Source organism: Orcinus orca, chromosome X (assembly GCF_937001465.1).
Source record: "Orcinus orca chromosome X, mOrcOrc1.1, whole genome shotgun sequence".
Taxonomy (NCBI): domain Eukaryota; kingdom Metazoa; phylum Chordata; class Mammalia; order Artiodactyla; family Delphinidae; genus Orcinus; species Orcinus orca.
Window position 1 is genome coordinate 63,411,609 of NC_064580.1, and position 17,627 is coordinate 63,429,235.

A 17,627-nucleotide genomic window follows, 5' to 3' on the forward strand; every position below is an offset into this window, starting at 1 on the left:
TACTTTATTAGTAAAAAATGCTAACAATCATCTGAGCCTTCAATGAGTCATAGTAGTAACATCACAGATCACTGATCACAGATTATATATAATCTGTGATCAAATATAATAATATATAATATAATATAATATATAATAATAATATATAATAATATATATATATAATATATAATAACAAATATAATAATAATGATAATGAAAAATATAATAATATAATATAATAATATATAATATAATATAATAATAATGAATATAATAATAATATACAAATATAATAATAATATACAAATATAATAATAATATAATAATAATGAAATATAATATAATAATATAATAATAATGAAAAAGCTTGAAGTATTGCTAGAATTATAAAATGTGACAGAGACACGAAGTAAGCAAATGCTCTTGGAAAAATGGTGCCAACAGACTTGCTTGACACAAGGTTGCCACAGACCTTCAATTTGTAAAAAACACAATATCTGCAAAGCACAATAAAGTGAAGCACAATAAAATGAAATACGCCTGTACATTGATAAGCAAAGACTACCTTTATGACTACCTTTATCCTATCCTACCACATAGCATGCCAAGTATAAGAAGGTTTAGAAAATACTAAGGATTATTTTCTATATAGAATCAACTCCAATGGAGGTTGGGGTTGAAGTGGAGACATTTCAGAGGAGCTTCTCAGGAGGACCTAGTACCACATTGGATAGCGTTTCTGGGGAGTCAAAAATCACCTGGAGTTTTCTACCCTAGGAGAGTAGCATAATAGTGATGTCATTGAGAGAGTTAAGGAAGGTGGCAAGATTTGCTTTTCTTGGGAGAGGTAAAAGAATAGGATGGAGACAAAAAAAAGGTCAGTTTTGCATTTGAAGTATAAGTGATGAAAATGTTGTGTATATATATTGGGACTAGACTTCTTATAACGTTTATACAGCTTAGCCCAGTGTTTTGCATAGAGTAGATAACCTCAAAATTTAAGCTGATTGCTAGGAACAAAAAATAAAGATTTGGAGTACTCTCTAAAGAGGTAATAGTTGGAGCCATGGAAGCAAATGTATTATGGAGGAGGCAGCCCTAGCAAACACATGCAGGGTATAAATACAGAAAGACAAGAGTATAAGACTAAGTACACAACCATTAGGAGGATATGAGAAGAAAGAAATACTAGCAGAAAAAGCACAGAAGGAATGCTCAGAACAAAAGCAGAGATAATCAGAAGGCTATAATATCATCATGGTGAAAAGAAAAGAGTTTCCAGAAATAAGAAGTATTAAGAGAATCAGATAACATCCTTTGTTAAGCATTTGTTCATGATTAAGATTAACAGAAATCTTGAAACCAAACAGAGTCAAGTTTATACTATACATTTTGAAGCCTAACAAAATACATCATAAAGAATAAAGTCATCATTTACTGGCCCAAACCAGACCTTTAATGTTAAATTTCTGCTGCTGGGAATAAGAATACATACCTTGAACCACAACATCTGGCTTTGGTACAGTAGAAAACCTGCGATTCAGGGGGTCAATTTCTCCAGGAGCTAAAAATCCCTAAAGAAAAACCATAAAAAGACATATTACTATATCTCCAAAAAAGCTAATGTTTGAGGAGAAACAACATACCAGTGCCAAAACCCCGTACCATAACATGTGAGAGGCATGTATGGAAAGGAAACAAATACCTTTACTGTATGAAAATGTTTGAACTCCTGAATTCACATCCAAATTAATTTTATCTGGAGTTAATTTCTAGTGGCTGCCAAAAATCATTTTTTTGGAAATAGATGGGGTATAAAAGATAAACAGAAAGTTTTCTAGTTATACCTCCACTTTCTCTGGATGCACATGATTAGACAATCAGATCACAATGCTTCTAATCAATAATTTAAGTCATTAGTCCTGTTGCTTTCATATTTACGCATATGCTTGCTATGATTTCTGCTTAGCAGATATCTTTTGACTTGACCTGAGTTTCTGCCTTTGATGAAATGCGATGAACTCACCCACTCAGCCCTTAAGAATACCATTCATCTCCTCATTTTTTCATAGCATTAATTTATTCTAATCGAATGAGAAAGTCACCAGGTAAGGATTATTTTAAACAAATCATTCTGCCCATTACTGCTACATTTATAATAATGTCAACTAAAGATAAACTTTATGCTGTACGCTTGAAACTCAGTGATATGTCAATTACATCTCAATAAAACTGGGACAAACAAAACAAAACAAATAAAAACAGCTCCAGAAAGTAAACAGTTATACATAAACAGGTCGAAGAGTATGGCTCAGAAAGGAAAGCTAAGTCCCACCCTAGATCCTCTAGGAGCCTGGGTTATAGCTTACCTTATATAATAACTTATAATGGGGAAATAGATTTTTCAGTAAAACTGGAAAACTTTGAGAAAGGGAACCCTTCTTATGGTTCAAAATGTCACAAATAAGCTGACGTAAACTAAGAAATTCCAAAGTGCTTCATTAAGAGCTGTCTCAACAGAGTTTAATATAAGGAACATTTAAAGGGCCCCTTATCAACAAACAAACAAATAAAAAACTATGATGCTCCCAAACACTTGTCATGGTACCTAAAATTATCTTATCAGTTTATTTAATTAAAGAATGAAACATTATGTTGCTTGGAAAAGTTAGCACTTAAATCCATTATAAGTCATTACTATCCAAGCACAATTGCATTTGCAGTTACCAGACAGGCACTAGGGGGCGTTTTGAAAAGGAACTATCTAGGGTCTGATCCCACAGCAACTTCAAGTACAGTACCAAGGTAGGAACCCCTGGGCAAGCATGACGGACATAGTTGCCAGAGGGAAAGATTTTTGCCAAGGACTGGCCATGCTCTCACTCTAAGAATCTGGAGGAAAATCTGTAATTAAGGCAGAATACAAAAGGCAAAAGATATATCCTTCAGATTTAATGAGCTACTCACAAATCTGATTGTTATGGTGACTAAAGCAGAAAAATGGAAGAGCCTTGAAGTTTCCCCTTACCTCTGCCATCAAGCTTCCTAAGATGTATAGAGACTGACCCCACATATGAGGCAGTTTGCCCATGGGGACTCGGTCTACAGTGTGAGGATTTTGATATTCTTCATCAACCTAAATAAATAAATAAAGAGATAAAGGAAAAGAATAGAAGGTTTAGGGCTTCCCTGATGGTGCAGTGGTTAAGAATCCACCTGCCAATGCGGGGGACACAGGTTCGACACCTGGTCCAGGAAGATCCCACATGCCGCGGAGCAACTAAGCCCATGCGCCACAACTACTGAGCCTGCACTCGAGAGCCAGTGAGCCACAACTACTGAGCCCGTGTGCCGCAACTACTGAAGCTCGTGCTCCTAGAGCCTGTGCTCCACAACAAGAGAAGCCACCGCAATGAGAAGTCCACGCACCGCAACAAAGAGTGGCCCCCGCTCACCACAACTACTAGAGGAAGCCCGTGCACAGCAATGAAGACCCAATGCAGCCAAAAATAAATAAATAAATTAATTAATTAAAAAAAAGAATAGGAGGTTTAAAATACTAGACAACAAAAAGCCCGAGTCTGGATTGTGATTCATACTCTATAAAACAGTCATATATGCAATGCACTGAAAAGTCAAGCACTATGACTACAGTCTAGGGCAGTGCTCCTCTAACTGTACATGGATACACCCCACCTAAGGATCTTGTCCAATGGCATATTCTTACTGAGTAGATGTAGGGAAAGGCCTGAAATCTGCATTTCTAACAAGCTCTCAGGTTATGCTGCTGATGTTGCTAGGAGCTTAGTCCACTCATCCCCACCAGCATGGAATATTGCATCTCTCCCCCGGCTAATGCTCTTTTGCAATGAAGAAGAGGAATAATGGTAATTTGAACTGGCATTTTGAGAAAATGGAGACATACTTCATTTTCCAAGCCTGATCTACTCAATTAATCCCAGATGACTAGCCTCAAAGCAGAAAATATCAAATACTGAGAGTTCACACAGAACATCACTCTAGTTCGGCTTACTGATCTCCATATCATTCTCAACCTTAAAGTTTGATTTTTTTAAAAATCAATCTCTGAACAACTCATTTTATTTTTTTAAATTGAGGTTTGGCTGACATATAGAAAGGCCATACATATTTAACATATGCATCTTGATGAGTTTGAGGACAAATATACACCCGTGAAACTACCTCTATAAGATATGATCTTGCCCTCGTCTTGCCCAGTAACAGTGCCATAACTGAGTCTGCTTTATAAATATACTTTCAAAGGAATAAAATCATATTTTAATTGTTCTATACCTAAAGAAAGACTTTAGAACATTAAAATCAGAAGATTAAAAATTATTTGACTCAAATAAGGCAGTCCTTTTGAGGTGCTGCTCCTCTTCTCCCAGCTCCATGTTATGGCACCGTCCAGCTTACCTTGTCAGGAGGAACACTGTACAGCTCCGGCAGAAGTGGGACTCCATTTTTGCCTTTGATGAGGACTGCTTCAAGAGCCTCTCTGTATTCTTGAACCTGTAGAGAAAAGAAAAGGGGAACAAAATTCATAGAGTTCCCTTTGGGGATCTAGGGAGGGTTGTAGCCAAAGAAGGTCCTATTGCAAAGGGGTATATTCACCTAGTGAAAGGAAAGAAAGGGAAGTAGTATTTACTAAATGCTGATGGAGGCCAGATACTATGCTAGGAGTTTTGCATACTTTTAACGCATTTAATTTTTTTTAACATCTTTATTGGAGTATAATTGCTTTACAATGTTGTGTTAGTTTCTGTTATATAACAAAGTGAATCAGCTCTATGTATACATGTATCCTCATATTCTCTCCCTCTTGCGTGTCTCTCCCACCCTCCCTATCACACCCCTCTAGGTGGTCACAAAGCACCGAGCTGATCTCCCTGTGCTATGTGGCTGCCTCCCACTAGCTATCTAGTTTACATTTGGTAGTGTATATATGTCAATGCCACTCTCTCACTTCATCCCAGCTTACCCTTCCCCCTCCCCACGTCCTCAAGTCCATTCTCTACATCTGCATCTTTATTCCTGTTCTGCTGATGAATAAATTTAATTTTAATAACCATCCAGGTGTCTGTAATTAAAGCCTTTTTACAGGGAAATTAAGGCTCAAGGAGGTTATGAGCTTCTGAAAGATCATACAGCGAGTGCAAGGATGAGCCCAGATTTGAGCCCAAGTCAGCCTGCCTCCACGTACATGCTTCTACCCACTGTGTACTACACTGAGTACAGCTTCTTGACTTTACATGTAATTGCTTTTAAAACTGTATTTTCCCTGTCAAATTAAGTTTCTATTATGATCAAGTTTACATTTTTTTGCTTAAAAATTTGCTGTAGATTAGTAATAAATAAAAAGCAAAAAAAAAACCCCACTATAATTTATGGTGGAAAAACTATATAGTCAGTTCTGCTATGATAGTTGTTTTGAAAACACAAATTTGTTCCAATGCATTTGATATATTACAGAACAATTTGAGCATAACATGAATTTCACATCTGCTTATGCACAATTTCAACCTGAGAAGGCACTCAGCTGAACTGAGTCGTGTAAGAATACACAACACACACACATGCACACACCTCAGAACCATGAACCACAACCCATCCACATGTGGTGTTACAACTTTCCATCCAATTTCAGATAACTCTCCTACAACTCCCGAGCTGCTCCCTTCTCATGGCCGACTTGGCTGCATGGCTCTGTGCCTTCCCTTCTATTTAATTTCCCCTTCTATTCCCTCCTTGCCCTATTTTTTTAATTTTTCCTCTCTGTTTGATATTATTTTTTTTTCTTTTCTCTTATGCTATCTCTCTTTTCCTCTCTTCCTCTGGCATATAGGGTGGTGTGCACGGGAGCCCTGCAAGTGAGGTGGTAGGAACGTGGTTGCACATATCCACAAGAAAACTTCAGGTGTTTTTCAAGGTACAAGTGCCATATCTTTGTGGTATTTATATATTTCTTAACCATTTAACGTATATAAGGCTGTGGTACTGTTTTTTTTCAATTATGAGAAAACCAAACACTAAAATAAAATTATATTTGAAGTATAAAACAACAGTTAATCTGAATTTTTAACAATGATATTAAATTTTAATACACATTTTAATAGCAGCATATTTTATACACATGATCTCTAATTTAACATTTCATTCTTGTTGAACATTTAAATTACGACCAGACTTAATTTGTATGAATGTAACAGTGATGAGCAGCGTTGTATCTAAATGTATGCCACCCTTGAAATAATTTTCTCAGAATATAATTTTTGAAAGAGTAATGAATGAATGTGTTAAAGCCATTAATGCCTATCTGTGGTACTGTTTTTATTAGGTTCCTATCATTTTGTATGTATTTCTGACAAACTTTTTAAGTGTTTTCCCCAACCACATTTTCCCATAAGCCCTATAGTTTTTACTTCTCAAATATGCAGAGCATGGTGATTTTTAGGGAACACCTATGTGTCTCATTATAGCCAAATTGACTGTACCATGCACTTATCATATGTCTTCATCTGTGAAATTCAAAGAATTTTAGGGCTATCCACTTCTTCAATGAAGAAAGAAAAACTATTCTCATCATATGTACAGGCATACCTTGTTTTATTGCACGTTGCTTTATTGTGCTTCACAGATACTGCTTTTTGTTTGTTTGTTTTTGTTTTACAAATTGAAGGTTTGCAGCAACCCTGTGTTGAGCAAGTCTACTGGCATCATTGTTCTAAGAGCATTTGCTCATTTTGTGTCTCTGTGTCACATTTCTGGGAATTCTCAAAGTATTTCAAAGCATGTATCAGCAAAAAGATTATGACCCATGGAAGGCTCAGATGACGGTTAGCATTTTTCAGCAATAAAATATTTTTAACTAAGGTATGTACATTGTTTTTTTAGACATACTGCTATTGCACACTTAACAGAATGTAGTGTAAACATAACTTTTATATGCACTGGGAAACCAAAAAATTTCATATGACTTGCTTTATTGAGATATTTGCAATATTTGTGCTGCTCTGGAACTGAACCTGCATATCTCTGAGGTATGCCTGTACAGAGAAACTGAAGAAGTCAATGACAGTACTTGGACTACTCAGTGGTCAGCAGCAAAGCCAGGAAAAAAAAAGAATAAATAAGAATCCAGGCCATCCAGCTCCTTTTTTCCCCTGAGAGTTCAAAACACCTGAATATGCTTTGTACTTAGTTGGCACATTTAATAAATAAATCTTTCTTTGAGCAAGCACAGTTTTTGAGAAACAATTCTGTGGAATTTGAGAAGGACTGAGAAAAATGGTAGAATCAAAATAGGGTGGTCAAGGGACTTCCCTGGTGGTCCAGTGGGTAAGACTCTGTGCTCCCAATGCAGAGGCCCCAGGTTCGATCTCTGGTCGGGGAACTAGATCCCACATGCATAATGCAACCAAGAATCTGCATGCCGAAGCCCGCATGCTGCAACTAAGAAGCCCGCATGCCACCAACTAAACATGCCGCAATGAAGATCCTGCGTGCCGTAACTAAGACCCAGAGCAGCCAAAATGAATAAATAAATAAATAATAAATATTTTTTAAAACTTTGGTTTAAAAAAATAGGGTGCTCAAAATAGGGCAGGTATCTCTATTATTGCTTATCTTATTTCTTGCTCAAATAAGGATACTCCATATAAAGCTTAGAGTAAAACAGCACTTTGTGCCCCTGAAACTTTGGTGTACCCCTATTATTTAAACTCATATTGGCAGTTACAGATTACTACTGGCCAAAGTATTCAAATTACACAAAACTGTATTTATGTAGCCAAGTATAAACGACTTCCAAATGTGTTGGATTTATGTCCAAGTTTAGAACACAGCCAATTTGCAGAATGCCTGACATTAAACTAACTTGATTAAATTGTCCAGTCTCACTGTTTTCCAACAATGGTTTCTAAACTACTTTATTCATGTAGCTCAAAAAGCAATGATGACTGTATTTTGGGGGGTGAGGACAGGGTATAAGTGGGTGGTTGTTTTGTTTTTTGTTTGTTTTTGCTAAAGTCAGAATATCATTTCCAAGATTTATTAAAAAAAAAGACATACAAAGTCAGGAGGTAAATTCAAGTACCTCTGATGATTAAGGCAAGTATACAGGACTTGCTATTCTGCTTTCTATATTTATTAAAAGTCAAGTCTGAGTGATAGCAATATCCAGGTCTTCTAACTCTTTAACATGTGCCCTCAACTACTAGTCTCTAGAAGATAACTCTGTCTCCTCCCTATTAGGGAAGACTTCCATTTGGACACAGGGTCAGCACAGTCATTAACTGAAAGAGGAAGACATAATAACAATCTGCTAAAAAGCTCTTTCCCCAGTGCATTACCTGTTCTGCATTCCCACTAAATACCCCATCAAGGATAAAGTATGTCCAGAACAATGGCCATTCACACTCAATGTTTTCAAATAACTTCAGCTCAGCTGGTTCATAGTACAGACGATTGGGATCCTGGTAAAAACACAATAAACAAAGTCTGTCTTATCACTCCAAGGTCAGACTATATCTTTAGTTCAGAGGTATTACAACACAGCCTTTCACCACTGATAGTTTGTTTCAGAGAAGGCAGAGCACATACACACTCCCCTCCTTTAGCAAGTACTTTTGTCATGTGATTCTAACTAGCAGAACTGGTATAATAATGATACTACAGGCAGGTGTATGAGGAAGTGAGACTAATTTGTAATAAGCCTGAGTTTGGTTTTGTACTTGTTAAGTTTGAGGTAGCAGCAGAACATACAAATAGAAATGTTCAGAAGGACAGCAAGAGATGAGGGTTTGGGAATCATCCTTATAGAGGTGACACACGAATCACAAATTATGGATGTAGTACCTATATATAATGAACAAGCAGCCCAAGAACAGAATCTTGGTAAACCCTCAATTTGGTGAGGGAGGACAGAAAGAGGAGAAAAATTAAGATGGTGTAGAGTTGTGGAAGTTAAAATAGGAAAAGAATTTCAAGAAAATGTAGGGGTAGGTAATAGTGATGTACTACAGAGAAGTCAAGGAGAATAAGGACTGAGAAAAGGCTACTGGATTGCTTACTTAGGAGATTATGATGATATTTCAGAGCACAATTTTAATAGATTGGTAGGGGCAGAAGTCAAAAGGCTTAAAGAATAAAATGGAAGACAGGAAGTAAACCAGAAGAGTTTGAGCTCGGTAATTTAAAAAAATATATAATGGCTCTCAACCAGCAAACCTGAGCCTTAAACTATATTTACATTGTCAATGAAAGTGGTTACCAACCATTCATTCCCTTTTAATAATACTAAATTTTCTCCATTGATATTTCCAAGGAGAACTTTTGACAAGTGGAACGAAAGGAAGTTAACTTTTCAAGATCAAGTACTGTTTAGAACTAACCAACTGCAAAAGGTGGAAGGGATCCAAAAGGATCTACTGACAGAAAGATTTTTCCCTTTGTAATAATTAAATATTTGGGGGGGAATATTTTGAGACTATGTAAATAATCTGTTTCTGCCGAAATTTTCATCCACTGACTTAAGCATCCATCAGTAGCTCTTTCCTGAAACTAACCAACTTCAAGAGGTGGAAGGACTACACCTTCCTCTATTTTATTTAATCCAGAAGGGCTCACAAGCAAAACCTGGCAACTAATCCTAACAAAGGTAGCAAACATCAGTTATTGTTATCCTATTTAGTGATTATTTGAAGTACCATTAATGAGGTAAGTATTTTCTCTGAATGAGGTATTTTCTCTGAATGAGGCTGCTGTAGTGACCATCCTACCTTGGACTCATTTTGGGGAAAACAAACCTACCTCTTTAGGAGTTTTATATCCATCTCGTAGAAAGCGACAGCAACCATAACGACCCTGGGAATGCAGAGGAAACAAGCCAGAAGAATGAACATTGGTACAGCAATATAATTAATCAGAAATGTATCCTTTGCAACAGCTACATGTGCCAACCTATCATCAATAGAGACATGATACTTAAAAAATAATTTTAAAAAACCCTGATATCAGTCCAGCAGCAGAAAGTGATTTCAGCAATGTGATTTCAAGCGAGGGCTAAGTTGCAGGCTCTTCCCTAAAGCAGTGTTTTTATTTTATCTTCTCCATGGCTTTCCACAATAGGATAAGTCTGTGACAGCCCAATTACTAATCTATGCCACTGATGCTTTTTTTCTGTTCCAGTATCCAATTTAGGATACCACTGCATTTAGCTGGCATGTCTCCTTAGTCTCTTCTAATCTGTGATGGTTCCTCAGTCCTTCCCTGTTTTTCATCATCTTGACATTTTTGCAGAGTGTTTGTCAGTTACTTTGTAGAATGCCTCTCGATTTGGTTTTGTCTGATGTTTTCTCATGATTAGATTGAGGTACCGCATTCCTGGGAAGGACATCACGGAGGTGCTTTGTGCTTCTCAGTGCACCATATCAGGGCGTACATGATGTCAGTACATCTTATTACTGGTGATGTTAACCCTGATCACTTGGTTAAATCACCAACATAGGTCATATTCAAGACTCACAAAGATACTAATTTAGCCTTAAAATTAGAGCTGAAAGAAAAGAAAGGCACATATGGACATACCTGAAGCTTAGTGATGATTTCCTGTTTTGTGAGCTCCACCAACTGATTATCCTCTACTGCAAAGGCTGGGAAGGAAATAACTGAAAGTAGACTAGCATCAACCTCTTTGGATGTTGAAGCCCGGGGGAGTATCGAATTAAGGATAGACTAAAAGAAAGGAAGTCAAATGTGGCACATTAGTAAATAACTCAGCATTAGAAAGTTATTAGCTTTAGTTTCAAAAGATGTATGTTGAAGAGGATCATTCAGTTGAAAATCTAAAAAGGATTTAATAGTGAAAGCTTAGAAGACTACTTCTATAAATCATCCCTTGTCTTAATCCTGCTCTCAGTGCCTCCTAATCCTGATTCTTAAGCAGCTGCTAATGGATAAAGAATACTCTAACATCATTATCCCACTCATAATGCTGTTGCTCCATTAGCAACTATCTAAGCATAAAGATAAAATGTAGCTGCTGGGAAGCAAGATGTGGAAGGCTTAGCTCCTATATCCCTGAAATTTATCTTTTCCATGGAAAATTTTGCATTTTTAAAATTAGAAGGTAAGACTGTATTCACTAGAACACCATGGGTATCTAATCAAGGTTTGAAGAAGACAAGAAAGGCCATCTTGTCAATGACAAGAACCTTACTCTTTCAATACAGAGAGTAATCCTAAACAAAACTGAAGATATGCATTTACCACTTAAACAGTCTAATCTCTAAACATCTAACCCGAGGGCCAACCAGGGACAAGAGAAAGTTTCAGAGCCACTATCAAGAAGAACACTCAAAATCGATCACCTCTTGTTCTCTTGGGATATTTAGAAAAGGAGATACTCAGGAGCAGAGCCCATATACCCTTGATACAATAATAGTGGAGAATTCCATATACTGTGATAGGATCACTTTATAACCTTGGGTGAGAGAACAGCACTATGATCTCTGTTATAGCTCATGCTGTATCAGGCGTATCTCTATAGGATGCTTAACAAGACATTTTTGGTACATGGTAATAAATCAGATTATGTACTCTCATTCAGTTCTGCTTATTCTAAAGCTCATGCTAAATTTGAGTCTGAGTAAAAATACATTTTTCTATAACGTTGTCCATTATTCTCTTACCTGGCAGTGTTGCACTTCATCAGCTAGGACATGGATAACTGACTGGGGACCACCTTTCACACCAAACAGGTCCAGTTCATCTAATGCCTCCAGGGCTGCCTTTGAGGAACAAAGAAGGAAAGTACAACTTCAGCATTACAAATGCGTATATTTCTTCTCCCTCTACCCCTGGTATCATATCAATGAACATGATACCATTTTAAATATGTTCAGCAGAACAGAAAATACAATAACATTCTTTATTCCGCCTCTGAGGGTTTTTCTGGTCTCCCGTATTGTCCCAGAGACACTTGAGATGGAGGCTGCATTCATACTTTCATGATTAAAAACCCTCAACAAATTTGGTATAGAAGGAACATACCTCAACATAATAAAGGCCATATACAACAAACCCACAGCTAACATTCTACTCAGTGGTGAAAAATTGGAAGTTTTCCTGCAAGATTAAAGCAAGACAAGGGTGCTCACTCTCACCACTCTTATTCAACGTAGTACTGGAAGTCCTAGCTAAAGCAATTGGGAAAGACAAAGAAATAAAAGGCATCCAAATCAGAAATGAAGAAGTAAAATTGTCATTATTTGAAGATGATATGATCTCATATATAGAAAACCCTAAAGACTCAACCAAAAAACTGTTGGAACTAATCAACAAATTCAGTAAAGTTACAGGATATAAAATCGACATACAGAAATCAGTTGTGTTTTCTGTACACTAACAACAAAACATCTAAAAAAGAAATAAAGAAAACTATCCCATTCACAACAGCATCAAAAGCAATAAAATACTTAAGAATAAATTTAACCAAAGAGGTGAAAGATCTGTACAATGAACACTACAATACTTTGATGACAGAAATTTAAGACAAAAACAAATGGAAAGATAGCCCCATGCTCATGGATCAGAAGATTAATATTGTTAAAATATCTACACTACCCAAAGTCATCTATAGATACAACGCAATCCGTATAAAAATTCCAATGGCATTTTTCACAGAAATAAAAAAAATCCTAAAATTTGTATGGAATCACAAAAGACCCTAAATAGACAAAGCTATTGAGAAAGAAAAATAAAGCTGAAGGCATCACACTTCCTGATTTCAAACTATACTACAAAGGTATAGTAATTAAAATAGTATGATACAGGCATAAAAGTAGACACATAGACCAATGAAACAGAATAGAGAGCCCAGAAATAAACCCCTGCATTTACAGTCAATTAATATTTGATAAAGGAGCCAGGAACACTCAATGGGAAAATGATATCGTCTCTTCAACAAACAGTTTTGGGAAAACTGGATAATCACATACAGAACAATAAAATTGGACCCCTATCTTACACCACACACAAAAATTAACTCAAGATGGATTAAACATTAAGACTGGATATCACAAAACTCTTCCTTCACATTGGTCTTGACAATGATTTTTTAGATGACACCAAAGGTATAAGCACAAAAGCAAAAATCAATAAGGGGGACTACATCAAACTAAAAAGTTTCTGCGTAGAGAAGGGACTTGAGGACACAGGGAGGGGGAAGGGTAAGCTGGGACAAAATGAGAGAGTGGCATGGACTTATATATACTACCAAATGTAAAACAGACAGCTAGTGGGAAGCAGCCGCATAACACAGGGAGATCATCTCAGTGCTTTGTGACCACCTAGAGGGGTGGGATAGGGAGGCTGGGAGGGAGGGAGATGCAAGAGGGAAGGGATATGGCAACATATGTATATGTATAACTGATTCACTTTGTTATAGAGCAGAAACTAACACACCATTGTAAAGCAATTATACTCCAATAAAGATGTTTATAAATAAATAAATAAATAGAAAGCTTCTACACAACAAAAAAGAAATAATCAAAAAGATGAAAAAGCAACCTAGAGAATGGGAGAAAATATTTGCAAACCACATATATAATGAGAAGTTTATATCCCAAATATATAAAGAACATACACAATTAATAATTCAATTAAAAAATGGACAAAGGAAATGAATAGACATTTTTTACAAAGAGAACATACAAATGACCAACAGGTACATGAAAAGATGCTCAAAATCACTAATCAACAGGGAAATGCAAGTCAAAACCACAATGCAATATCACCGCACATCTGTCAGAATGGTTATCATAAAAAAGATAAGTATGGGTGAGGACATGGATAAAAGCAAACCTTGCACACTGTTGGGGGGAACGCAAGTTGGTTCAGCCACTATGGAAAATAATAAGTATGGAGGTTACTCAAAAAATTAAATTAGAACAACCATATGATCCAGCAATTTCACTTCTGGGTATATATCCAAAGGAAATAAAAACAGGATATCAAAGAAATATATGCACTCCTATGTTTACTGCAGCATCATTCACAATGTACGGAAACAATCTAAGTGTCTGTCAACAGATGAATGGATAAAGAAGATGTGGGGTATGTGTGTGCATACCTGCATCTGTGTGTGTATGTATGTGTGCGTGTGTGTGTGTTTGTATGTGTGTATAATGGAATATCATTCAGCCATAAGAAACAAGGAGGAGACTGGTTCAAGATGGTAGAGTAGAAGAACGTGCGCTCACTCCCTCTTGTGAGAGCACCAGAATCACAACTAACTGCTGAACAATCATCGACAGGAAGACACTGGAACTCACCAAAAAAGATACCCCACATCCAAAGACAAAGGAGAAGCCACAGTGAGATGGTAGGAGGGGCGCAATCACAATAAAATCAAATCCCATAATTGCTGGGTGGGTGACTCACAAACTGGAGAACACTTATACCACAGAAGTCCACCCACTGGAGTGAAGGTTCTGAGCCACATGTCAGGCTTCCCAACCTGGAGGTCTGGCAACAGGAGGAGGAATTCCTAGAGAATCAGACTTTGAAGGCTAGTGGGATTTGATTGCAGGACTTTGACAGAACTGGAGGAAATAGAGACTCCACTCTTGGAGGGCACACACAAAGTAGTGTGTGTATTAGAACCCAGGGGAAGGAGCAGTGACCCCATAGGAGACTGAACCAGACATACCTGCTAGTGTTGGAAGGTCTCCTGCAGAGGCGGGAGCGGGGGTGGGGGGCTGTGGCTCACTCCGGGGAGGACACTGGCAGCAGAAGTTCTGGGAAGTACTCCTTGGCATGAGCCCTCCCAGAGTCTGCCATTAGCCCGACCAAAAAGCCAGGTAGGCTCCAGTGTTGGGTCGCCTCAGGCCAAACAACAAACAGGGAGGGAACGTAGCACCACCCATCAGCAGAAAAGCTGATTAAAGTTTTACTGAGCTCTGCCCTCCAGAGCAACACCCAGCTCTACCAATCACCAGTCTCTCCAATCAGGAAGTCTGCACAAGCCTCTTAGATAGCCTCATCCACCAGAGGGCAGACAGCAGAAGCAAGAAGAACTATAATCCTGCAGCCTGTGGAACAAAAACCACGTTCACAGAAAGACAGACAAAATGAAAAGGCAGAGGATTTTGTACCAGATGAAGGAACAAGATAACACCCCAGAAAAACAACTAAATGAAGCGGAAATAGGCAACCTTCCAGAAAATGAATTCAGAATAATGATAGTGAAGATGATCCAGGACCTTGGAAAAAGAATGGAGGCAAAGATCGAGAAGATGCAAGAAATGTTTAACAAACACCTGGTAGAAATAAAGAACAAACACCTTGAAGAATTAAAGAACAAACAAACAGAGACAAACAATACAGTAACTGAAATGAAAAATACACTAAAAGGAATCAGCAGAGTACCTGAGGCAGAAAAACAGATAAGTGACCTGGAAGACAGAATGGTGGAATTCACTGCTGCAGAACAGAATAAAGAAAAAAGAATGAAAAGAAACGAAGACAGCCTAAGAGACCTCGGGGACAACATTAAACATAACAATATTCACATGATAGGGGTCCCAGAAGGAGAAGAGAGAGAGAAAGGACCCAAGAAAATATTTGAAGAGAGTATAGTTGAAAACTTCCCTAACATGGGAAGGGAAATAGCCACACAAGTCCAGGAAGCACAGAGAGTCCCATACAGGATAAACCCAAAGAGAAACACACCGCAACACACAGTAAACAAAGTGACAAAAATTAAAAAGAAAAACTACTGAAAACAACAAGGGAAAAACTACAAAAAAAATACAAGGGAACTCCCATAAGGTTAACAGCTGATTTCTCAGCAGAAACATTACAAGCCAGAAAGGAGTGGCATGATATATTTAAAGTGATGAAAGGGAAGAACCTACAACAAAGATTACTCTACCTGGCAAGGATCACATTCAGTTTTGAAGGAGAAATCAAAAGCTTTACAAACAAGCAAAAGCTAAGAGAATTCAGCACCACCAAACCAGCTACACAACAAATTCTAAAGGAACTTCTCCAAGTGGGAAACACAAGAGAAGAAAAGGACCCACAGAAACAAACCCATAACAATTAAGAAAATGGTAATAGGAACATACATATCGATAATTACCTTAAATGTGAATGGATTAAATGCTCCAACCAAAAGACACAGGCTCGCTGAATGGATACAAAGACAAGACCCATATATATGTTGTCTACAAGAGACCCACTTCAGACCTACGGACACATACAGATTGAAAGTGAGGGGATGGAAAAAGATATTCCATACAAAAAGAAACCAAAAGGAAGATGGAGTAGCAATACTCATATCAGATAAAATAGACTTTAAAATAATGAATGTTACAAGAGACAAGGAAGGACACTACACAATGTTCAAGGGATCAATCCAAGAAGAAGATATAACAATTGTGAATATATATGCACCCAACATAGGAGCACTTCAATACATAAGGCAACTGCTAACAGCTATAAAAGAGGAAATCAATACTAACACAATAATAGTGGGGGACTTTAACACCTCACTTACACCAATGGACAGATTATCCAAACAGAAAATTAATAAGGAAACACAAGCTTTAAATGACACAATAGACCAGAGGTACTTAATTGATATTTATAGGACTTTCCATCCAAAAACTGCAGATTACACTTTCTTCTCAAGTGCACATGGAACATTCTCCAGGATAGATCACATCTTGGGTCACAAATCAAGCCTCAGTAAATTTAAGAAAATTGAAACCATATCAAGCATCTTTTCTGAACACAACACTATGAGATTAGAAATCAACTACAGGGGAAAAAACGTAAAAAACACAAACACAGGGAGGCTAAACAATACATTACTAAATAACCAAGAGATCACTGAAAAACTCAAAGAGGAAATAAAAAAAAAACTAGAGACAAATTACAATGAAAACACGATGATCCAAAACCTATGGGGTGTACCAAAAGCAGTTCTAAGAGGGAAGTTGATAGCTATACAAGCCTACCACAAGAAACAAGAAACAACTCAAATAAAAAATCTAACCTTACACCTAAAGGAACTAGAGAAAGAAGAACAAACAAAGCCCCAAGTTAGGAGAAGGAAAGAAATCATTAAGATCAGAGCAGAAATAAATGAAACAGAAACAATGAAAACAATAGCAAGGATCAATAAAACTAAAAGCTGGTTCTTTGAGACGATAAACAAAACTGATAAACCATTAGCCAGACTCATCAAGAAAAAGAGGGAGAGGCCTCAAATCCATAAAAGTAGAAATGAAAAAGAAGTTACAACAGACACCGCAGAAATACAAAGCATCCTAAGAGACTATTACAAGCAACTCTATGCCAATAAAATGGACAACTTGGAAGAAATGGACAAATTCATAGAAAGGTACAACCTTCAAAGACTGAACAAGGAAGAAATAGAAAATATGAACAGACAAGTCACAAGTAATGAAATTGTGATTAAAAATCTTCCAACAAACAAAAGTCCAGGATGAGAAGGCTTCACAGGTGAATTCTATCAAACATTTAGAGAAGAGCTAACACCCATGTTTCTGAAACTCTTCCAAAAAATTGCAGAGGAAGGAACACTCCCAAACTCA

General features: G+C 37.1%; 1 protein-coding gene across 5 annotated transcripts in view; it reads right to left on the bottom strand.

Annotated features, from left to right (window-relative positions):
• The window catches only part of PHKA1 (phosphorylase kinase regulatory subunit alpha 1), a 129,169-nt gene that overhangs the window by 83,457 nt on the left and 28,085 nt on the right, over positions 1 to 17,627 (bottom strand). For 4 of the 5 annotated variants that reach the window (XM_004285543.4, XM_004285542.2, XM_033416189.2 and 1 more), the window contains 7 exons: positions 11,694 to 11,792; positions 10,591 to 10,737; positions 9,814 to 9,867; positions 8,355 to 8,477; positions 4,420 to 4,515; positions 3,011 to 3,118; positions 1,478 to 1,556 (listed from right to left, as the gene is read on the bottom strand). In XM_004285543.4, the coding sequence (XP_004285591.1) occupies positions 1,478 to 1,556; positions 3,011 to 3,118; positions 4,420 to 4,515; positions 8,355 to 8,477; positions 9,814 to 9,867; positions 10,591 to 10,737; positions 11,694 to 11,792 (706 nt within the window). The remainder of the gene's footprint in view (positions 1 to 1,477; positions 1,557 to 3,010; positions 3,119 to 4,419; positions 4,516 to 8,354; positions 8,478 to 9,813; positions 9,868 to 10,590; positions 10,738 to 11,693; positions 11,793 to 17,627) is intronic. The other variant, XM_033416190.2, reaches the window with a different exon arrangement.